At 43.2% G+C, this 25,741-nt stretch overlaps 1 protein-coding gene across 4 annotated transcripts in view; it reads left to right on the forward strand.

The window, feature by feature from the left end:
• Nucleotides 1–20,229: 20,229 nt before the first annotated feature.
• Nucleotides 20,230–25,741, forward strand: part of CAMK2A (calcium/calmodulin dependent protein kinase II alpha) — a 176,549-nt gene continuing 171,037 nt past the window's right edge. For 2 of the 4 annotated variants that reach the window (XM_063447895.1, XM_063447896.1), the window contains exon 1: nt 20,279–20,934. In XM_063447895.1, the coding sequence (XP_063303965.1) occupies nt 20,873–20,934 (62 nt within the window). In that variant the 5' untranslated portion in view covers nt 20,279–20,872. Of the gene's footprint in view, nt 20,255–20,278; nt 20,935–25,741 lie in introns of those variants that run through there. The other 2 variants (XM_063447894.1, XM_063447893.1) reach the window with 2 other exon arrangements.

Below are 25,741 nucleotides of genomic sequence, written 5' to 3' on the forward strand. Positions count from 1 at the left end.
ACATTTTGTATCAAATTATAGACCTACTTCGTTACTAAACATCAATATAAAGATCTTCTCAAGGATATTAGCTGATAGAATAAAAAAAATCGTCCTGACTTTAATCCACCCAGATCAAGCCGGATTTATAATGGGTAGAAAAGGAGCTCATAATGTGCGTAGGCTTTTAAATCTAATACAACTAATAGAGGATAATAAGATTCCATCAATATTTGTGGCAGTGGATGCAGAGAAGGCCTTCGACAGGGTAAACTGGTTGTTCCTGTCGAGGGTCCTCAAAGCATTTGGGTTTCAAGATTTTATATACGATTCAATCTGGTCTCTCTATACCAATCCTACAGCTAGGGTTATGGGTAGGAGTATTGCATCTGACTGGTTTGATGTAAATAATGGTACACGACAGGGTTGTCCCCTGGCCCCATTGTTATATGCCTTAACTATAGAACCACTTGCCTCAGCCATTAGACTAGATCAAAAAATTCAAGGGATTCATCGGCCCGATAAACAAGTCAGGGTTCTATTATATGCAGACGATGTAATTTTAACATTAACTGAATGCGAGGACTCACTACACTAATTTATGGAACTAATTGAGAATTACAGATCTATCTCTAATTATAAAATCAATGTAAATAAAACACAGGTAATATATACCAACTGTCAGGGTACCTGTGGTCTCTACCTCCGAAAGAGGTAGAGACTTAGCTGTTCCTCCATCCAGACGGTCTGATGGCTCCCTTCCCCGCGGTCTATCCGGTCATGCTAGGCCGCGAGGGAGTGACTGCCTTTTACAGCATCTAGGCAGGAAGTAGTCATCAGGACACTCCCCCGGAACGACCTGTCAGTCAATTGCTGCAGGACCAATCAGGACGCCTCGGAGGCCTGGTTACTGCTCTGAACAGGGTATTTAACAGAGCTTCTTTCATTAGCTCATTGCCCTGTCGTGGTTCTAGCTTGTTCTAGTCACTCAGTGCTTGTGTATTCTATTATCCCTTTTGGTTTTGACCCGGCTTGTTTACCTTACTCTGCTTATCTCTGTTACCCTTGATTCGGCTTGTCTCTCGCTTACCTGTCTTCTGTTACCCTCGACCTCGGCTTGTCTTTGACCATTCTATACTGTACTACTTACGTTAGTCCGGCCATTCTAAGGTCCGGTATACGTATCTGGCTACTGTTTGTACTCTGCGTGTTGGATCCCTGTCCCGATCCTGACATTACGACAGGGCCAATGAATCCTGCAAGTACAAACAGTCAGCTGGCTGCTCCTGATCCTAGGTTTGAAGCCATGGATCACAGAATGGATCAGATGGCGCTTGCGCTACAGGCTCTATTAGCTTGTGCCAATAACCCACCAGAGGAGATACGTAATACCCCTGTTTCTCCTGTCGGTTCAGGTCTAGAGGTAGCCACAGTGGGTGCTTCTTCTCGCATTACCCCCCCAGTACGCTATGGTGGGGCTCCTGAGAAGTGTCGTGGTTTTTTAAACCAAATTAGTATCCACTTTGAATTGCAACCTCGCTCTTATCCTACAGATAGGGCAAAAGTAGGATTTTTTATCACCCTACTCATAGATAAAGCTCTGAGATGGGCCAACCCACTATGGGAGAACGATAACCCATTAGTTTATAACTATAACGCATTTGTAGCTGCTTTTAGAAGAACATTTGACCCTCCAGGTAGAAAGATTAATGCAGCCAGATTACTGTTGCGCCTGAGACAGGAGAACCGAACACTGGTGGATTATGCACTAGAGTTCAGGTCTCTGGCGGCAGAAATCAAGTGGAATGAGCAAGCGTATATGGATGTATTTTTGAATGGCCTATCTGATGTAATCCTTGATGAGGTTGCTACCAGAGAACTCCCTGAGAATTTAGAGGATTTAATTTCGTTCATCTCTCGTATAGATGAACGTCTAAGAGAGAGACAGAACACTCGAGAGAGGAACCAGAGACCTTCTTTTAGGTTAGCTCCCGCTTTTCCAAGTCCTGACTCCACGATATCTTTGCTTACTGAACCTATGCAGATAGGGTATACCCGCCTCTCTGAGGAGGAAAGACAGCACAGGTGAAGAGAGGGTTTGTGTATGTATTGTGGAGCCAAGGGTCATTTACTCTCGAACTGTTCTAACCGCCCGGGAAACGCTCGCACCTAAGTCTCTCTAGAGGACAGGCCTTGGGTGTTTCTATTTTGTCCTCTACTCCTAATTATAAAGATCACAGGCTTCTGCTACCAGTTTCCTTAACTTGGGGGAAGGAAGTAGTAAGGGCTATGGCATTGATAGATTCCGGTGCTGCTGAGAATTTTATCGACCAAGCCTTTGCTAGTAAGAACAATTTCCCATCCCAGCTAACGGAGACACCTTTGGCCGTTGAGGCCATAGATGGTAGACCACTACTAGACCCTGTTATCTTTCGTGAGACCATACCCATTGAGTTAAATGTTGGTATCCTACACGTGGAGAATTTATCTCTTCTGCTCATTTCGTCTCCTTCCGTTCCCATAGTTCTGGGGTACCCATGGTTGAAAAAACATAACCCTATTATCGATTGGGAGTTAGGAGAGATACTCTCGTGGGGCCAGGGCTGCCAGGATCGGTGTTTGTGCAAGGTTTCTCCATTAGCTAATATTAACCTACCGGAGAATCCTACTCAGTCCACAGAAAGACAAATACCAGACCTTTACCTAGACTTAAGGGCAGTGTTTGACAAGAAGAATGCCGATTCTTTGCCTCCACACAGGTCATTTGACTGTAAGATTAAGCTTCTACCCGGCACTATGCCTCCGAGGGGCCATGTATATCCTTTGTCTGTTCAGGAAAACTCGGTTCTAGAGGAGTATATTCGGGAGAATTTAGAAAAGGGATTCATCAGGAGGTCTTCTTCTCCGGCCGGGGCTGGGTTCTTTTTCATTAAGAAGAAGGATGGCACGCTGAGACCTTGTATCGATTACCGAGGCTTGAATAAAATAACTGTCAGAAATGCCTATCCTATCCCACTGATTACCGAGTTATTTGATCGTCTTAAGGGCTCCAAAATCTTCACCAAGTTAGATCTCAGAGGGGCTTACAATTTGGTGAGAATCCAGCAAGGTCACGAATGGATGACGGCATTCAATACCCGGTATGGCCATTACGAATACACTGTTATACAATTTGGACTATGCAATGCTCCTGCAGTATTTCAAGATTTGATTAATGAGGTACTTAGGGAGTTTCAGCACGATTGTGTTATTGTTTACCTGGACGACATACTAATACACTCTGAGGAGATTGAGACTCACCATAGACAGGTCAGAAAGGTATTACACAAGCTGCTGCAACATGGTCTATATTGCAAATTGGAGAAGTGCAGTTTTGATCAGTCTCAGGTAGACTTTCTTGGATACGTGATTTCTGGGGAAGGTTTTAAAATGGATCCTGTAAAACTCCAATCTATTTTAGACTGGCCCTTGCCCAAAGGACTCAAGGCTATCCAAAGGTTTATTGGTTTTTCCAACGACTATAGGCGCTTCATTAAAGGATACTCCTCTATCATTGCGCCTATTACCAATATGACCAAACAAGGGGCTGATACTAAGTTCTGGTCTAAGGAAGCTCTTGGTGCTTTCAAGACTCTCAAGGAACTTTTTGCCTCGGCTCCCATTCTAGTCCATCCTGATACGACTCTGCCTTTCTTGCTCGAGGTCGATGCCTCTGAGACAGCAGTTGGGGCTGTTCTGTCTCAAAGGTTAGGGGTGGATAAACCGTTACACCCTTGTGGTTTCTTCTCTAAGAAATTTTCTGGGCCTGAGAGCAGATATGACATCGGGGAGAGGGAACTGTTAGCAGTCATTAAAGCCTTAAAGGAGTGGAGACATTTGTTGGAGGGGACCCTACACCCTATTACGATTTTGACGGACCACAAAAACTTGTCCTATATTGGGGAGGCTAAGCGCTTATCCTCTAGACAAGCTCGTTGGTCCTTATTCCTGACTCACTTCAATTATGTACTGACTTACAGACCTGGTTCTAAAAACTCTAAAGCCGATGCATTATCTCGCCAATATGAACCTTCTACTGTACCTGAACCAGTTCTTTCTTCTATAGTTCCGAAATGCAATATCATTGCTAATACGAGTCTCAGGATTCATTCTCCATTACTGGCCGAGATCATTAAGTTGCAACATCTAGCACCTAAACAGACTCCTGCGGGCCGTCATTTCGTTCCTCCTGCTCTTCAACTGGAACTTTTACAGTGTTTACATAATAGCAAGATGGCGGGACATCCTGGTATTCGCAAAACTTACGCGTTGATCTCTAAGGACTTCTGGTGGCCTGCTTTACGGAGGGATATTGAGGAGTTCATCGCTGCATGTGAAGTTTGTACTAAAACCAAACAACCCCATGCGCTTCCATGTGGATTCCTGCACCCCTTGGAGGTTCCAGAGAAACCATGGTCCTGTTTGGCCATGGACTTTATTGTCGATCTACCTATCTCTAAAAGACAGACTGTTATCCTCACCGTGGTTGACAGGTTTACTAAGATGGCACACTTTATTCCCCTGCCTAAACTCCCGTCTTCTCCCGAATTGGCAGAGATATTCGCTAAGGAGATTTTTCGCCTACATGGGATACCCTCTCAAATTGTATCGGACAGAGGCTCCCAATTTGTTTCCCGCTTTTGGAGGTCCTTCTGCTCTCAACTTGGTATTAAATTAAACTTTTCTTCTGCCTATCATCCTCAGTCTAACGGAGCTGCTGAACGTACCAACCAGAAAATTGAACAATATTTACGATGCTTTGTTTCTGTACACCAGGATGATTGGGTCGGTTTGATTCCTTGGGCGGAGTTTGCACACAACAATCTCGTTTGCGATTCTACTCATTCAAGCCCCTTCTTCATGAATTATGGTTTTCATCCGTCTATTCTTCCTTCGGATTCTCCTTCCCAGGGGGTGCCGTCGGTTGATGTTCATGTTGCCAATTTGAGGAAGTTGTGGGATCAAACTCGACAAATCCTTGTGCACAACTCTATGTTGGTCAAGAAACATGCTGATAAACGTAGAAGGGCGGCTCCGCTCTTTGTTCCAGGTGATAGGGTATGGCTGAGCACGAGGAACATCCGTTTAAAAGTGCCCTCCATGAAGTTCGCTCCTCGTTATATTGGACCCTACAGGGTGCTGACCCGTATCAATCCAGTTGCGTATCGTTTAGCTCTTCCTAATACCTTACGCATCCCGAACTCGTTTCACGTTTCATTGCTGAAACCACTCATATGTAACAGATTTTCCTCCACAATAGCCCCTCCTCGCTCCGTTCAGGTGGAGGGTCAGGAGGAGTATGAGGTTAACTCTATTATTGATTACAATATCTGGTTGATTGGAAGGGATATGGTCCTGAGGAGAGGAGTTGGGTACCTCAGGAGGATGTTCATGCTCCCCGTCTCCGCAGGGCGTATCACTCTCGCTTCCCATCTCGTCCCGGTTCATTCCGCCCGGTGGGCGTATCTGAGAGGGGGGGTACTGTCAGGGTACCTGTGGTCTCTACCTCCGAAAGAGGTAGAGACTTAGCTGTTCCTCCATCCAGACGGTCTGATGGCTCCCTTCCCCGCGGTCTATCCGGTCATGCTAGGCCGGCCGCGAGGGAGTGACTGCCTTTTACAGCATCTAGGCAGGAAGTAGTCATCAGGACACTGTCATCAGGACACTGACGACCTGTCAGTCAATTGCTGCAGGACCAATCAGGACGCCTCGGAGGCCTGGTTACTGCTCTGAACAGGGTATTTAACAGAGCTTCTTTCATTAGCTCATTGCCCTGTCGTGGTTCTAGCTTGTTCTAGTCACTCAGTGCTTGTGTATTCTATTATCCCTTTTGGTTTTGACCCGGCTTGTTTACCTTACTCTGCTTATCTCTGTTACCCTTGATTCGGCTTGTCTCTCGCTTACCTGTCTTCTGTTACCCTCGACCTCGGCTTGTCTTTGACCATTCTATACTGTACTACTTACGTTAGTCCGGCCATTCTAAGGTCCGGTATACGTATCTGGCTACTGTTTGTACTCTGCGTGTTGGATCCCTGTCCCGATCCTGACACCAACTTACCTGAACAACAACTTCTAACTTTAAAATCTAAATTTCCATTCACTTGGTCGAGTGAGAGCATAAAATATTTGGGAGTTAAAATAAGCTTTGATTGGAATCAAATAATCAAAATCAACTACTACCCATTGCTCAAAGATATGAAAGACACGTTACTTAAATGGAATAACCTATACGTATCATGGATAGGGGAATCAAATGCGGTTAGACATTATTTATTACCTAAACTTGAATATATAATGAGAACCATTCCCATGAAAGTCCCAAAAGACATATTAAAAGAATATCAAAAAATATTCTCACAATACCTCTGGGGAAAAAAAAAAAAATCAAGAATAGCCCTGAAATATATAACTACAAAATTCAGGGATGGTGGAATATCATTTCCAGACATATATCAAGTACATGACGCAATCATGTTCTCTCATATCTTAGAATGGAATAACTATAACAATGTGGACAATTTGTGGATAGATCAAGAACAAATCTTGAGTAATATATCTGATATTTAACTGTTATATTGGATTGATCCTCCAACATTTTATAAATTAAAAATTAAAAATAAGATAATATTGGATATTTTTTCTAATTTACAAACCCTGAAGAAAAAACTACAGATTATAGAACACCTAACTATAAATTCACCAATTGAAATAATACAAATATATATAGAGGACATTAACATTAAAAAATGGAAAGACAATGGTCTTGTAAAATTAGCTGATATTCTAAAACCAGATCTTAAAATAAAATAGTTTCAACAAATTCTCATAGATACAAAAGGTCTTGATAACGAACAATTCACATATATTATTTATTTATTTTATTTATTATTGCCATTTATATAGCGCCAACAGATTCCGTAGCGCTTTACAATATTATGAGAGGGGGATTTAACTATAAATAGGACAGTTACAAATAAACTTACAGGAACAATAGGTTGAAGAGGACCCTGCTCAAACGAGCTTACATTCTATAGGAGGTGGGGTGTAAAACACATTAGGACAGGAATTTACAATCAAATAAGGTGGGCTGCCCTTTCGGAGAGGGCAAGAGACAGGTATGTGAGGTAAGGGTTAGTCTTGGAGGCCATAAGCTTTCCTAAAGAGATGGGTTTTAAGGCACTTCTTAAAAGATGCAAGACTAGGGGAGAGTCTGATGGCGGTAGGCAGGCTATTCCATAGGAAGGGAGCCGCCCGCGAGAAGTCCTGCAAGCGCGAGTTGGCCGTACGAGTGCGGACAACGGACAGGAGGTGGTCACGGGCAGAACGGAGAGACCGAGAAGGGACATACCTATGGATCTGTGAGGAGATATAAGAGGGGCTAGAGTTGTTCAGTGCTTTATAGGTGTGAGTTAGTACCTTGAATTGACTCCTATAGCATACAGGAAGCCAATGTAAGGACTGGCAGAGGGGTGAGGTGTGAGAGAAACGACTAGAGAGGAAAATCAATCTAGCAGCAGCATTCATTACGGACTGTAAGGGTGCAGTACGGCTATTGGGGAGACCAATCAGGAGAGGGTTACAATAATCCATGCGGGAAATTACTAGAGCATGGACAAGCTCCTTGGTAGTATCTGGTGCAAGAAAGGGGCGGATGCGGGCTATGTTTTTAAGATGGAATCTACAGGATTTGGCAACATGCTGGATGTGAGGCTCAAAGGTGAGACCAGAGTCAAGTATGACGCCAAGACAGCGCGCTTGCAAGGATGGACTGATGTTGGTACCACAAACTTGGAGGGAGAGCGAAAGAGGAGGATCAGTATTAGGAGGAGGAAAGACAAGGAGCTCAGTTTTTGAGAGATTGAGTTTCAGAAAGCGGGAGGACATCCAGTCAGAGATGGAAGAAAGGCAAGCAGTGACACGTTGCAGGACGGCAGGGGAGAGGTCCGGGGAGGAGAGATATAGCTGGGTGTCATCAGCGTACAGGTGGTAGTGAAATCCAAAAGAGGTAATAAGTTTGCCAAGAGAGGCAGTATAAAGAGAAAATAGAAGGGGACCAAGGACGGAGCCTTGGGGAACTCCAACTGAGACAGGGCAAGGGGAGGAGGTATCATTAGAAAAGGAGACACTGAATGAGCGTTGGGAGAGATAAGAGGAAAACCATGAGAGGACAGAGTCACAGAGACCAAGCGATTGAAGAATATTAGAAGTAAACATTTTATACAATCCAATCCAATACATAATATCTCAGTTATAGATAATATTCTTAACATAGAACATAAGAATAATATGGTTTCAAAAATAAATAAGGTTCTATATAGTAGATACAATAAGGGAAAAATGAAATCTATGTTGAAATGGGAAAATTATATTGGAAAGGAGTTCTCATTGGACCAATGGAAGGAATCATTTGATTTGCTTAAGAAAGCGATACATAGTATAAGTTTGTAGGAATTACAGATTAAATTGGTTCATAGGTGGTATATGGTCCCAGCGAGAGTTGCAAGATTCCACCCCCCCCCCCCCACAGATCCTCTCTGTTGGAGATGCTTAAGATGTGGTGGAACGTTTAGACATATATGGTGGGATTGCTATGCTCTCAATCCTTTAACGCAAGCGACATCTACAATAATCAATACCATTCTTAAAAAAACAATGGACCTTTCTCCACAATTATTCTTGTTACATATGAATATCCCTACTAAAACTAAAAATACAAAATATTTAATAATTCATATTCTAATGGCGGTTAAAATCTGTATTGCCAGATACTGGAAAACTGTAAATATTCCCTCATGGAGAGAGGTGGAATATCAAATAGGATATCAACGTTTAATGGAGAAACAGATATATCGAAATCTTAATATGACAAACAAACACATCAAGATATGGGAACCCTGGGCAACTGAGATATCCACTAACCAATAACGTACAGCATACTAAAAGAAAACTGTCCCTTAAAGTTATAAGTTTCCATTTTTTCCTAATGCCCCTGATGCACTGTGTGAATGAGTATTTTTCTTATGTATGTTTTACTTGTTTAGTCTGATAAGATACGACTAGGGGAGTTAGGTATCAATTTATTGGCTAATATAGATTATGATAATTGACCAGATATTGATCCTCCATGGCCGGTCTTACGTCAAATAAAAATAACACAAATAAAATGAATATCAATGAACCTTTATATAGAACTTTCTTGCATATAACAACATATGATGAATTGGCATCCATCCTATTGTTAAGCGGTAGAAACTCATGGGACAGAAGCCTTTCTGATGTTTAATAAAAGAAAAAAAAAGAAAAAAAAGAAGAGAAAAAAAATAGAAAAAAATAAAATAAACCAAAAATGTCCTGCCTTGCCCATTTGAAATGGTGGGAGGCATGTTTGAGTTATGTTATCTACCACAACCTATTTCTTTTAGATTCTCGAGTATTCCTATTATCTAAACTCTAACTTTAGCTTTTACAGATAGAAAAGTAGTTGAGAAGTTGCTCTGACAGCAAGGTGCACCACTGTTTATCTATGGTGTTCACCATCCCTTCTCTCTTTCGCCCCTACCATCTCTCTGCTTGGGGAAAAGATAAACATGCTTTATTGTCTTTTTGTGTGACAATCCAAAAAGATATGGGACCACTGGTTGAATGATACTTCTATTTTTTCTCAGCATACCCCCTTCTTACCCTGGCAACAAAATCTTTATCCAAACTTAACGAAAGCTATCTACAGTGCTCCTTTGTTCCTTTATGCAGTTATGCATAGTCACTTTGTCCTATTGGCATATCCTCTCCTTGGTATATATTAAATCCATTGTAGCGGAACGCAGTAAGCCTGTCCTGCAAAATGCCTGTGTGACTGTAATTGTTATATTTTTACCTATGTTGAAATTGCTATTCGCCTACGTAATATGTGAATTGTATGTCATTCGGTAGTTTCCATCCGTACTATATACTTCTGGAAACTACCGAACGGAGAGACCACCCCGGAGAGAAGTGTGCCAGCAATTAAGGTTCACATTCTCTCCAAGCCGCAAGTTAACCGGCTCATTAACAGTGTGTCTGGGTGGCCGCCATTCGGCATGCGTACACGTGGCGGCGGCCATCTTACGCATGAAAATCTCAGCGGTGTTTTGTCGTCGAGTGTCTGGAACTCAAATCGGACACTCAAACAACCAAACACCGCTGAGACCTCCAGAGCTCCGTAACTGCCGAACGGAGAGAGTTAACGAATCCCCATTCGGTAGTTACAAAGTACCGAATGAGGGAATCACTATCTAGGGGAATTAAAGTATGGATGGCAGTTATAAATGTCTGTTTTAACTGCCGAACGGAGACCGACCGCAGGGCCCATTCTCATGGAACCCTTTTCGGATACCAACTCGTGTGCGGTCGGTCAAACTTCACCTTCCTGTAACTGCCGAACCACTGGTCCGATCTGGGTGAATTTTGGATATTATATTCACCCAGATCAGGGCTACCTAGCGGTACCCTAATATTAAGGATATGTGATGGTTTAGGGGTACATCCAAGTTTGGGGTAAAGCACTGTACAAGTTAAGGGGATTATGATGCTCTCTGAGGGGAGGAGATGTGTGGGAGGTAACAAGCACTGCATTGGTTACTGTCATAATTACTGTAGTTCCCTCCCTTGCATGGGAGCAGGCTTTATAAGAAACCTTGGAATAAACGATTGTCAGTTCTACTCCTGAAACTGTGTGTCGTCCAGTTATTGGGAGTGCTGTGGGGATATTTCTGTAACTTTTTACCTGCTGGAAACTCTGCTGTGGATTTACTAATGACCTGTTCCTGAGCCTTCCTTGGATCTAAAGTGGAGAATAGCTGCGAGAAATCAGCTCTCCGCTACATTGGTTGGCAGCGCTGGGATCCAGACTCACAGAGGAACAAGGATTAATGGAGATTGACCTTTCTACGCTAAAGAGAACCACTTTGAAAGACCTTCTGGAAGCGAAAGGTGTTTCTGCCAGCAGCAAATCCAAAGCAACGCTTATCACCGAAGTAATGGCAGAGTACAGAGCAGAAGAGGTCCAGGCCACGGAACAAAGACCTGAAACAGAACAGGAGGAGTTCCAAAGGCACTTACAATTCAGACTGGCCTTTTATGGGGAAAACCCACCAACAGAGATCATCTCTAAAACAATGACAGAGGTGCAGGAGTTTGTGATGAGAAATAGGAGACCACAAACACCGGAAAGAAGTGCAGCAGGAGCTGTGACACAAGAGGGTAAGCCCAAAATTCCCTATCAAGCTTTTAAAACGTATGTGGAAGCAGAGGAGGATATAGATGCCTTCCTCCAAGACTTTGAGAGACTGTGTACGCTGCATAACATACCAAGGGAAGAGTGGGTACCCATATTAGCAGGACGGCTGTCAGGAAGGGCAGCTGAAGCTTACCGCACTGTGCCTGATATTGAAATTAGGAACTATAACCGGGTAAAAGAAATTATCCTGGCCCGGTATGCAATAACAGCAGAGGCATACCGGAGGCGCTTCAGGGAATTGAAAAAGGCGGACAAAGATTCGCACGCAGAGTGGGCTTGCCGACTAGAAAGGGCAGCTCTTGGGTGGATGCAGTCCAGTAAAGCGCGGTCCATGGAGGACTTGTTACAAATGCTGCTGTTGGAGCAGTTTTATGAGGGGATATCCTCAGAACTACAGGAATGGGTGAGGGATCGCAACCCCACCACCCTCACCGAGGCTGCCAAAAAGGCAGATGATTTTATGGACGCTCGCAGACAGACCAAGGCAGTGAGTACCAAACCTGCCATGCGGCCACTAGGGGGGAATTCCTTCTCTCCTAACCCTCAACCCCCACCAAGACAACTCCCTCCACCAGCACCAGCAGCAGCACAGCAGAGATACCGCACACCTGCTTCTGTGCAATGCCACCGATGCCAGAAGTGGGGACATTTCCAACGAGAGTGTCCACAGTCTAGAGACCGCAACACCTGGATCCGACCAGGGCCTCCACCACCACCACCGAGAGCAGCCGCGCATCACTACCAAGATGAGGTACCACTTCCCTACAGCTCTGCCGTTCCAGTTACGACTGTGGAACAATGGGAAGTGCTGCATGAGGCCAATCCCTTACAAGCACAGGCGGATAATCGACAGCACCATAGGCAGACCGTATATCTCGAAGGGAAGCCTATGCAGGGGCTCAGAGACTCGGGAGCCACCATCACCCTGGTGCAAAGTCATTTGGTTTCGGACAAAGCCAAACTGAATAAGACTGTGGCTGTCAGGGTTGCAGGGGGAGCCGTGTATCGGCTAGACACAGCCCGGGTACATTTGCATTGGGGTGCGGGGTTTGGGAATGTGGAAGTGGGACTAATGCCGCAATTACCTGCGGAGGTGGTCCTAGGGAATGATCTGGGCAAACTCACCTCCGCCTTTGAACCACAAACTACTGAGGAAGCACACCCAGTAGTCACCAGGCAACAGGCCCGCACCCAGCACAACAACAACGCACTGCCGGAGGTCCAGGTAAGAGATTCCTCCCCTTCCCTAGACTGTATGCCGTGGGCCCCTCCTGACGAGTTTGTAGCCGAGGTGATCACTGACCCTACCTTACAAGTATATCGAGACAAGGTCACCTCTATCCAACCTGGGGCGGAGGGGGAAAGATTTGTATGGGACAGGCAGTTATTATACCGGGAAACAAGTAAAGAGATAGCTGGGTCAGAACCCATAACTGCAAGACAGCTCGTGGTACCGCAGAGGTACCGAACCGAATTACTCCGGATAGCGCACGATATTCCGCTATCCGGACATTTGGGGGTCAGCCGTACCAGATATCGGCTGACCCAAAGTTTCTTCTGGCCAGGGATAAGCCAGGAGGTGCGCAGGTATTGTAGCACCTGCGATACGTGCCAGAGGGTAGGAAAGAGGGGGGATAAGCGTAAGGCAAAGCTGCACCCCCTACCCATAATTGAGGAACCCTTTCATAGGGTTGCAGTAGACATTGTAGGCCCCTTCCGGAAGCCTAGCCCATCAGGCAAACGGTACATTTTGACCGTAGTGGACTACGCCACTCGCTACCCCGAGGCGGTAGCCTTAACTAATATCCATGCAGAGACGGTGGCTGAGGCGCTGATGCAGATTTTCTCCCGGATGGGGTTACCCAGGGAGATCATCTCGGATCAGGGCACTCAGTTCCCGGCAGAGGTCACCCAACAGCTCTGGAAGTTCTGTAAGATTAAGCCCATCATTAGTGCCCCGTACCACCCCCAGACTAATGGGCTCTGCGAACGGTTCAATGGCACCTTAAAACAGATGCTCCGAACCTTCGCAGAGACCCACCGAGACTGGGAAAAATTCCTGCCGCACTTACTGTTTGCTTACAGGGAGGTGCCGCAGGAATCTACGGGATTTTCTCCCTTTGAACTGCTATTCGGGAGGAGAGTAAGGGGATCCCTGGACTTGATTAGAGAACACTGGGAGGGAGACCGTAGCGCTGACGGCACCCCTATTGTACCATATGTGTTGGCCCTCCGAGATCGCCTGGAAGCTCTCACAAAGACGGTAAAGGAAAACCTACAGGCCGCTCAGACGCGTCAACGCACCTGGTACGATAGAGGCGCCAGGGACCGTAGCTTTCAGGTCGGACAGAAAGTTTTAATTTTAAAACCTGTCCGACACGATAAGCTACAGGCCGCCTGGCAAGGCCCTTATAAGGTGGTAGAGCAACGGTGTGACACCACGTATATAATTGGCCACTGCGCAGGGAATGGGGGGCGACGCATGATCCATGTGAACATGCTGAAGCCTTACCAAGAGCGATCAGAGGAGGTGACAGCTATCTGCGCCCCCACCTCTGAAGAAGGCGACAGCCTACCCCTCCCCGATCTGTTAGAGGACGGACAGATGGCTGGGGATTTAGGAGCAGTTGTACTGGGGGATCGGTTAAGCCCACAGGAGCATATCGAGGTACAACAACTACTGCAAGAAAAGCAGGAGACCTTTTCTAATGTACCTGGATACACCCCTCTGGCTACCCACCGAGTAGAAACCCCTGGCCAACTTCCCATGCGCCAGACTCCGTACCGCATCCCTGAAGCGGTACGGGAGAATATGCGCAAGGAAATTGAAGAGATGATTCAGTTAGGAGTCATTGAGCCCTCCGATAGCCCCTGGGCCTCTCCAGTAGTCCTCGTACCAAAGCGGGACGGCACGACCCGTTTTTGCGTGGACTACAGGAGATTGAATGAGAAAACCGTATCCGACGCATACCCGATGCCTAGGATAGATGAGTTACTAGACCGGATGGCCAGGGGTCAATACCTTACCACTATTGATTTGTGTAAAGGGTATTGGCAGATTCCCTTGGCCCCGGACGCCATCCCTAAGTCCGCCTTTGTCACCCCATTCGGCTTGTACCAATTTAAGGTCATGCCGTTTGGGATGAAAAACGCGCCGGCTACCTTCCAACGGATGGTGGACCGCCTCCTAGATGGGTTCCAAGACTATACCTGCGCGTATCTCGATGATATTGCCATATTTAGCGATACCTGGCAGGAACACTTGGCCCATATAGGAGCGGTTCTAGACAGGATCAGGGAAGCTGGCTTGACCTTAAAACCAGCGAAATGTAGCATTGGGATGGCTGAGGTACAGTACCTGGGCCACAGAGTGGGCTGTGGTAAACAAAAACCGGAACCAGCCAAAGTAGAGGCAGTAGCACAGTGGCCTACCCCGAAAACTAAAACCCAGGTATTAGCCTTCCTAGGGACAGCAGGGTATTACCGGAAGTTTGTGCCCAATTATAGTGCCCTGGCCAAACCCCTCACTGACCTGACACGTAAAAACCTTCCTCGCCAAGTAACCTGGACCCCGGAGTGTGAGCAGGCATTCCAACACTTGAAAGATGCACTTGTTAATGCCCCTGTCTTGGCCGCTCCCAATCCAACTAAACGTTTTCTTGTTCACACAGACGCTTCTATGTTTGGATTGGGGGCAGTACTGAGCCAAGTCGGGGCCGATGGCGGAGAACACCCCGTGGCTTACATCAGTCGCAAACTTTTACCTCGGGAAGTAAGCTACGCCGCCATCGAGAAGGAATGCCTGGCTGTGGTGTGGGCCTTGAAGAAATTACAACCCTATTTGTATGGACAGGCTTTTTCTTTGCTCACGGATCACAACCCGTTGGTCTGGCTGAACCGGGTGGCTGGGGACAATGCCAGGCTGCTGCGCTGGAGTTTGGCGCTGCAGCCCTTTGACTTTAACATTCAATACCGCCCGGGTAAGCAAAATGGGAACGCCGACGGGTTGTCACGACAAACTGATCTGGAGAAATAATCCGTGAGCACCCCGGTCATCCCCAAGCCGATCCGTGTGGGATCAGACTGTGTATGCCGGCTTGTGGGCAAGGGGGAGCAGTGTAGCGGAACGCAGTAAGCCTGTCCTGCAAAATGCCTGTGTGACTGTAATTGTTATATTTTTACCTATGTTGAAATTGCTATTCGCCTACGTAATATGTGAATTGTATGTCATTCGGTAGTTTCCATCCGTACTATATACTTCTGGAAACTACCGAACGGAGAGACCACCCCGGAGAGAAGTGTGCCAGCAATTAAGGTTCACATTCTCTCCAAGCCGCAAGTTAACCGGCTCATTAACAGTGTGTCTGGGTGGCCGCCATTCGGCATGCGTACACGTGGCGGCGGCCATCTTACGCATGAAAATCTCAGCGGTGTTTTGTCGTCGAGTGTCTGGAACTCAAATCGGACACTCAAACAACCAAACACCGCTGAGACCTCCAGAGCTCCGTAACTGCCGAACGGAGAGAGTTAACGAATCCCCATTCGGTAGTTACAAAGTACCGAATGAGGGAATCACTATCTAGGGGAATTAAAGTATGGATGGCAGTTATAAATGTCTGTTTTAACTGCCGAACGGAGACCGACCGCAGGGCCCATTCTCATGGAACCCTTTTCGGATACCAACTCGTGTGCGGTCGGTCAAACTTCACCTTCCTGTAACTGCCGAACCACTGGTCCGATCTGGGTGAATTTTGGATATTATATTCACCCAGATCAGGGCTACCTAGCGGTACCCTAATATTAAGGATATGTGATGGTTTAGGGGTACATCCAAGTTTGGGGTAAAGCACTGTACAAGTTAAGGGGATTATGATGCTCTCTGAGGGGAGGAGATGTGTGGGAGGTAACAAGCACTGCATTGGTTACTGTCATAATTACTGTAGTTCCCTCCCTTGCATGGGAGCAGGCTTTATAAGAAACCTTGGAATAAACGATTGTCAGTTCTACTCCTGAAACTGTGTGTCGTCCAGTTATTGGGAGTGCTGTGGGGATATTTCTGTAACTTTTTACCTGCTGGAAACTCTGCTGTGGATTTACTAATGACCTGTTCCTGAGCCTTCCTTGGATCTAAAGTGGAGAATAGCTGCGAGAAATCAGCTCTCCGCTACATCCATATATGCGGATTTAATATTTACCCAAGAGTAGATATCTTTGTCTGAGACCTAATGTGATATTGCAATGAGAAAGTGCCACATATCAAATTGATCCACCTGGAGACTGGTTTTGAGGATCCTTATAAGGAGAGCCCTTTTTTATATACATATTTCCTTCATACCTTTAGCATACTGCAATTATTTGGCTCTTTTTCTGTTCTTCTTTTGGAGATTCAACGCCGTGACGTCTGTGAGTAAGATGTGAGTGGTGTGCCATCTGAAAGATTAGAGCCATCATAATAGGCTCCACCACATGTGAGTATTTTACTCACATTTTTTTTGTGGGAATTTATACAGTGTCACACTATTGTATATAATTTTGTATTTTTTCAAGTACAATTTGGATCTTTATAAATATAAGGGCAAGTGGTTTATATTTTTTGGTAGCACTGGACTTTTCATAATTGTTGGTAGTTTTATCACGCCATTAATTTTCTTCTGTATATTTTGGTGTGGTGCATACTGTATGAAGGAAATTCATAGGAGTACTGTAGCTCCTTTGGATTGTGAACACCTACACTATTGCATCATATTCACATTTGTCATTTCTATATTACATGTTTATTTATAAGATTGTTTTAGATATACTTTATTCTCAGTTGGATGCCTCTAGTCCTAAGGATATTAAGTTGCCAGTCTAGATGGTATTTGATTTACACATTTTCAATATTTTGTTTCCGCATTTTGGCTTAGTTTCTGTTATCACCCACCTGCCTTCGTGGACTGACCCTTCCTATATTCTTTAAATGCTCTGGCAACATAGTCGGGACATCAAGACTAAGGGGTTTCCAGGTTCTGTGGAAGTTGATTGCAACAGCTGTAATCAAGAGGTAGGCTGGAAATTGAACAGTGGATTGCTCTGATATGTAGAACTTAACTTGGTCTATAGCAGCACATAGAAATGCATATTTTGATTTTATGGAGGCAATATTGTTTTAGAATTCCATACTTAGATGGCTTATCCCAAATGCTCAGATGGTGGGATAATCCATGCAAGCATTCACTATAATAAATAGGTAATAATGTACAGATCATCTCCCTGCAATTTGAAGGTCCTAATGTCAGGCAGGACCTGAACATATGTGTTGTCTTCTAGACAATTGTGAGAGTTACACTGAGTGGTATCTGCCACAATTTCAATAATGAGTGATATGGCAGCTGCTAGGGACATAACTCCCACCGATTTCATACTGCCCTTATAGTAAAGAACTCTCCTTAATGCTTGCCACAGTATACTACAAATTAACCCCTTCATTACCTGAACATGTTACACTATCATTAACCCCTTAAGGACACATGTGTGACATGTCACGATTCCCTTTTATTCCAAAAGTTTGGTCCTTAAGGGGTTAAACATTAGCCCCTACACCAACATTAAACCCATACAGTGCATTAAAACTAACAATTAGGGGGGCGGGCCGGGCAGCCATGCCAGCAGGCTGCAAGTCACTCTGGAGTGTCCCGGTGCAGCTGGAGCACTTGATATTGAATGATTCTGGGTCCTCATGAGAGACTCTGAGGCTTGAGGACTGAGGCCTACCTGGGAAGAGGGTGGGGCGGACGACTGCTGCCTCGCTTTCCGCCCCGGCTAATGCAAGCTATAACTTACCTGGCGCCTTCCTGGTCCCATTCTCCCCCCCTTTGGACCGGTGGGGGTTATCCCGGTCCCCACCAGGCAAGCTACCACCTTTGCATCTCACCTGGGCGGCTCAACGTCGTAAGTGGAAGGCTCCCACGTGGTCTTGCTAAAATGGCCGAAGGTGGCACAGCAACTCCACTGGCTGAGAGGGTGAACCCTGTGTGACATACTAATACAGTGCTCATGAGTCACACAGCCGAGCTGACTCTGCGGGAGATCCTTGAAGGCTCTCGACCCCCCATGTGAACACCCCTGGAATATGATTGACAACAGGCAAGAACCACAGCAGCCTGCATTTATTACACCTACCCATACCACAGCGGAAATCCCTTGACGCGGGCACTGGGCCTACTCTAACTGAGCACGCCTCACCAACGATCATCAAGCTTGCGCCAGTGACCTACACTGGGAGAGCACTTGGGGAAATCATCCCCATGCACCAACTCCAGTGTGCTACAACCGGCACCCGGGTACTATGGCTCGAAAGGTCCAACCCCACCCAACAACCGGGAAGCTTGTTAACGGTCTCCGTGGACACCGCACCCTATGGCATGACTTTGGGACTCAGTGGACCTCTAGGGATACTCTACAGGGACTCTCCCCATGCCTAGAAATAGGCTGATTTTTTCTTAACTTTCTTACCTTTCGCACTGCCAGAGCTGGCGGTAACCCCAGCCTTTTACGCTACACACCTATTAAGGCACACACAGTATAGTACACCAGATGTGGTTTTGGTTGCATTTATCGATATGCATGCATCTCCTCTCTTTATGTTAAAGTTATTTTTGGTTTAGTTTCCTACCTACTGACGATATAGCCCAGTATGCTATATTCTACTTGGTTGTAACTTACTCCAATATCACTCTTTGTTAAGCTTGTGACCCTATAATCTAACAAAAATGTCAGTATGTAACTCAGAATCAGTACCTCGTCTGCCATAACAAGTAACTGACACGTTGGTGTAACTCTTGATGAAACATTACTTTATAATATAAAATGTGCAATGTTCTGATATGCTAAACAATTATCGTTAAATGTTGACTGACATGCTGGCAATAGCTGTTGTGGCATTGCTTGCCTCAATGTATTTTTCGTGCACAATAGAATAAATAATAAAAAAAATAAAAAATAATAACAATTAGCCCCTACACTACCTTTACAGTTCACAACAAAATAACCTGAAAATATCATGCAATAAAAAAATTACATAACGGTGAAGCATGCATTATGGAATATTATAATGTCCCAGAATATTTTAATGGAACTTCTTTTCTATAATGCACTCTTCACGGTTGTGTAACCTCTCACAAAGTAATTTTCAACATCGACAACAGTCAATAAGATGAATATTTTATCACAAAATTTAAATGGAAAGGGCAACTATATGCTATACAGAAGGGAAAATGGTGCTGTGTCAATCAATGAAGGATATGTTAGAGTCCCTGTGTGTACTAAAAACAGCATTAGTCTTCCAAAAAATACTTATGAAAAGTTTTTTCTGCACAGTTTCATTGGACTTTACGCATCCTAATCTGGGTATTTTCAACTAAGAGATTAACCCTTTTCTTAAGGAAAAGTGTTTAAGAGGCAAAAATCAAGAGATTATACAGTCTTGTTGTTGTTAATTAAATCTATCACTACAGTCTGCTTACTACAAGTTACATATCTATCACAATGGACTGGAAAATGCAGCCCCTGTACAAAAAAATGTAACTCAGCTGCAAGAATATTGCTGGGAAACAATTTATACCTGTCTATTGTAGGGTATCAGTCATGGTCACCATGGTAACAACATCTTGTCTTGCTTGGGACCAAGTATGAAACTGTTGTTACCATAGTGATCTTTCAGCTAGTGCCGAGCAGAGTAACTGTCCATTAAGATAATCTAGATAAAGATGAAACATTGTTATTAATTTACAATCATTTGTTTTTATTCCTTACATTGCATTGTTATTTCATTTCAATCCTACAGTATTCTATTTTTTTTTTTTTTAAGTCAGAAGCAGTGTGGGGGGCAGATGTTTGGGAAGAAGTTGCCCTGGCAACAGAGTTAGGGCGTTTCAGAGGGTGGTTGCCATGGAGATCTGGATGCTGACGACGGCTGCTAAGGTTGGGACAACAGATTGGCTTCATGCTTATGTGCAGGCTTGTCAGTCAGAGCCCTTGCCATTCTCACCTTCAAGATAACACAGAGCACCCAAGAGAACGAGGAAAAAGATAGATCTAAATAGTGCGAGAGAGCCGTCAGAATAAAAGAGGAGAGAACAGAGAGAGGGGGGAGACAGGGTGAGAGCCAGAGAATAGAAGCAGTCAAGGAAGACTGAAAAGGTGACCGTGGGAAAAAAAAATAAGCAGAGAAAGATATGTATTAAAGGATAGATACATGTAGGTATATTGATATCAGGATATAGTTAAGCTACCAGCTTCAGCAGAGAAATACAGATACCATAAGAGGCAGACAAATTGAGATAAAAAGCAGGAGAGCAGGCAACAAAATATTTAGAGAGAGAAAAAGATAGTGGGAAAGATTACGACAAAAAAAGAGAGGGGGGTTTAGGTTTATAGGGATTAGAAGGATCAATCACTAATTTATTGCTACTGATAGAGGAAGTACGACTATCAGCAAACAAGACAAGAGAATCATCCAGCGAAAGCTTCCACTTCATCAGCAGCCTGTGACATCTTCATAACACAAGACATCGAGGTTCACTACAGGGTGATAAAGGCATGGCAACTATCACCTGCACCCGCTTCAGTGAGGAATACCAACTATTTGAGGAACTAGGAAAGTAAGTTCAACGAGGCATAAATATTTTTTTTGTAGCCACGCTGAGGCTGGATTAAAAGTTGTCTTGGTTATGTTATGGCTCGTTCAAAGAGGTGAACAATTCGAATCTTAAATACAACAAAGGTTGGTTTACCCAGGGCAGGAGAAGAGAACCACAGGGCAGATTCTAAACCCCGTGGTACATGTATCTTCTGATGTAGAGTCTTCATATTCAACTATAATTAAGACTTCAGTGGTGTTTGCTTGGAAAATATTGATATTAGTGGTATTGGCCGAATAAAAGTTTAGATATCGGGCAGATGACTGGAAAAATCTGTTTCTTGTGGTTGGTTAGCAAAAGATTGAGACACACTGTCATAAGGTAACTTTATGCTCAGCTAAATAATCAAATGAACTGAAATAAAAAAAATAAGAGCTGAATTATTTTGTAATGTATTTTCCAAAACCTCTTGTTCAATGGAGTTCCATTTTTTTTTTAAAATCTGAAATTTGGGTTTACTACTAGGCAGATGCATGTGTTTAAATGTTTACATTTAACCCTTTCATTGAACACAATACTTGTGTGGTCAGACTCGAATACCAGGCTACTTGATGGCCACGTTGAATAATGTTTTGTGTCATTTCTCTGCAGCTGCTGAGTCTATATCTATCTTATTTAGGTAGCATTGTATGCCTTTATTGCAAGGAATTACAACTCAGACATTGATAACTCCCTGGATTTGACAAAAGATGAGTGAAAGTAAAAATATTTTTCAGCCTCAGCAACATGCTCTGTCTATCATGAATTTGTTAAAAGAAGGGGAATCTTGTTCATGCCTCACTCCACTGCTGCTAGAGGAATGGACTACAGATCTCCCCCCAAATATTAGTATGGCAATCTATTAGTGAGTGGTATCTGCTAATGGCAGCTTGGGTCAACTTTTGAAGATCAATTTTAGGAAATTACTAGTGACATACAATTGTCTGGATTACTAGTAATTTGTACATGAATCAAGGACACTTTAACACTTCAAATTTGCTTGCAGTCAAGAAATATCATGAAAGGACATTGCATTCTAATATACAAATACAAATAACAAAGAACCTTATTTTTCCTGTTGACACAAGATGTTTTCATTACTATTTCTGGAAATAAAAATTCTTGTTCAATCAATTAGAACATCTATGTGCTGAACAGAATGTGAGAAAATCAGTGTGCTTTAGTGTAGTGCATACGATTAGCAATGTGTATGAATGAGATTTTATTTAGCCTTTTAAGAAAGATTCTGAACTGCAATAGTTGAGTGAAAGGAAGTGATTATCACAATATGATGTTCAGCAAAACATTTTTCATATGAAACACCCTCATCCATCCACACATCCATGCATCATTTTTTAACTGTTTCAAAACGTGTAGTTTAATCTAGAACATAACAGGTTAACAGGTTAACAGGTTAACAGTGTGTGTATTTAATCAATCTGTATTGTTTTCAGTAGTTTGTTTGTAGAGAGAAATGCCACCCTGAGTGTAGATTTGTAGCATTATTCCAATGGTTTTTAAAATAATGTTTAACTCTGTCAGTACCACAGATACCATGGAAAGAAAAAGATACAAATATTTGTAATTATTATATTGCAGAGTAGCAACTTTTAGAAAATAATACAGGCATAAATATGCATGCAAGGCACTCTAACCCTTTCCGAACAAGGCATCTGTTATCCCATCTGGCATCCAAAGGTATGAAAGCAGAGTGAATAGTTTGATTATATATATTAATAAATGGAACGGATTCTGCTGTGATTTTTTTTTCCCTTACCACTGCAGTGTGTGTGTGTGTAATGAAATCCAGCTTAGAGAGGCTTAGTGGGAGACCCCATGCTGCTCTCCAAACCTGCCCCTTGAGATGTAACATCTGAATGGTACTTCGCAGAGGAATGTGAAGGACCATTTTCAGTTTAATACAGTGGGTATTGTTTTTAGCACTGCATCTTCACGGAAGGGAAATAACATTTTTAATATAAAAACTCTAATGTGTGTCATTTTTGTTTTCCCTTTAAAGTCAATGTGAACCCTTTGTGGATTGATTGACCAAATGCTACCACAATGTCCATTCATTGGAACGTTGTAAAAAATCTGGCTCCAAGATTCCTTCTTTAAGAGATCGCCACTTAGATTCTATGTAGCACATTACCACTTGTAGCTATCAAATGGTCCTAATACCAAGTTCTGGTAATCTCTGACACAAGAACTTGGTAATCTTAAAATACCAAAATCTATCATTCTAAAATAGGTACTGGTTAGTCAAGAAACTTTTTACATCTCCAAGTTTAGGATGTTGCCCTTCAAGAAAAGGCAAAACTGTATGTTACATGCTCCTCCTGGAAAATTGATTTTTCTGTAGGAGTCCCAGAAACCAGCTGCTAAATTTGGTGGCTACTGCGCCAATCCAGAAAGTTGACGGGTATGCAGGCAACCTAAGGTGGAAAAAAAACATGCCTTTTCTCAAACAAACCCCCAGTTCTACTACTTAATGACCGTAAGATAACCTTAATTAATTCACCTGTATTCAAATATAGATTTCAGCTACTTCTTACTGGTAAGGACATCAACAATGGAGCAGCTCAAATAACAATCTTGAATATGCTGGAGCTATCTATTGGCTTTGACACCTGGGATCAATCCATTCACCCGATGCTTAGAGAACATTCCATGACACTCAATGCAGAGCCCATAGAATTCCCAGTTATACATTAATTTTACCATTTTATTGAATTTTCAAGTTTCAAACATGAGAATAATATTTGATTTTCATTCTTCCCTGAACATACTTGACAATGAGGCACATTTCAGTGTATATTTCCTAGTAAACCATTTTCTCAATAAAATTATCCGATTAATTAAAAAAAAAAAAAGACAAATTACGGTTTTACCTTTTGGCAATGCACCCTTGATCTAAGTCTTAAAGTCTTAAAACGTCTGCTTAATGTCTGCTGGGTTGAAATAGATGGCACTCTATAACAATAAGAGGCTTTTGAAAGACAGCAATATAATGAGTTTTGCTTGTCAGCTACTGAAGTGCCAAGTTCAGTGGGATTGGAGTGATATAAAAAAAACAAAAAAAGCCAAACATTCGTATTCACTGTTTCTGGCTTAGAATTAATTTACAGAAAGAGATTTAAACATTAAAAGACAAGGTATCTTCTATTCTGAGATAACTTTTTCTTTAGCAGTATACTGTTAATCCCCTTGAGTGGTATCTTGTATCACAGTTTGAAATATGAAAAACTAAAAATGCTTTAAACATTTTATAACATATATAATACATTTACAATAATATTGATACTCCGGAAAACTATTCCCATTAACCATTTGGATGAGCTCTCTAAGGGTCATTTCCAGAGTATTTGGGGTAACAGAGTTTATCTATTCTTGCTTTTTTACTTTATAATGGTCTTATGTCAATAAAATATTATCCGGTTTTAGAAGAATTTCCAATCAATTTGCATTATGATATGCCAGCATGCTCACAACTGAAAGCTGATTGATGATTATGGGGAATTTAATAAAAAAAAAACATACTGAAAGCAAACTGCTGCCTATAACTAGAAAAGGGGGACATAACTGATGGCTCAAGATGTGACTAAAAGAACTTCAACTTCCAAGAAGCATTTCCAACCTTCAATCTGGCAAAGAAATATGTATTGCCTTCACAGCAGGGTTCCACCTTATGTCCAGCCCTGGACTAAGACGCTACCACATATGATGTTAGGTGTAGAAGAAGAAGAAACAAATTAGCATAAGTATACTATATTAGTGTGATTGAGAACTTTCTAAATTAACTACCATCCAAATGCAACAAAATATGAATTCTTTAGTGCTCCATCACAAAGTATAACATAGAGGTTACACAACTGCAGGAATAAATACCACAGTTCTAGCACCATAGTTCATAAGGCTGGTGCAAGAATGTTTTAACAGTAGGCATAACAAAAGTTGCCTCCCCTATACTTACAATGCCCACCCCATATGATCCACCCATGCCATGAGATCACACATGCCTCACCCCTTTTACGATATTTACATTAATCAAAAGATACTTCCCATTCATATACTCACACATTCATTCACTAATATACCCAAATTCACACACACATATCTGATTTGCATTAAAATCATAATTCCTGGGGTCCAGCGGGGTAGTGCTGGGATCATGTTGTGCACTAACAGCACAGCTGCTTCCAGCTCTGTGCTGATGCTGGGTAAACTTCACACCCCAGCTGCCAACATCAGTACATGAGGAATTGGTGCAGGCTGTGCACAGAAATCCCGGCTCCACAGCATATTGTCAGAGTAGAAAAAGACCACAAGGTGCCGTTGGCTCTAGCAAGTTGGAGATACTTTGTGCACAACCTTGCCTTGCTGTTTCACCCTGTCACTTTTCTCTCCTGGTCAGCCTCTAGCACGCACTACATTAAAGGGTTTCTGTGAGGTGTACGTTGCACTGTACCGTCTACAAAGATGTATATGTCAGTGGTAATGTAAATAGGGTCGTCCGTAAACGTTTACAGAAATCCTTATAACCAGTAGTGAACAAATCAAATGCCTGTTAATTTATGCCCCAGCAAATCAATTGGAACATAAATCCAAGATGGACCAGTTTGTTTGGGTGCAGATTAACAAGAATTTGATTTGTTTGTCACAGGTGAAAAGGATTTGTGCGCAATTCTAATTAGTAGTACTAGTAAATCAGTGATTTGTGCCATAATTTTGCCTATTTACCACCGGATAAGGGGAAGATCTGGCAGGTGTGGTTCCTCTCTTCAGCTAT

This window comes from Pelobates fuscus, chromosome 3, assembly GCF_036172605.1.
Source record: "Pelobates fuscus isolate aPelFus1 chromosome 3, aPelFus1.pri, whole genome shotgun sequence".
Taxonomy (NCBI): Eukaryota; Metazoa; Chordata; class Amphibia; order Anura; family Pelobatidae; genus Pelobates; species Pelobates fuscus.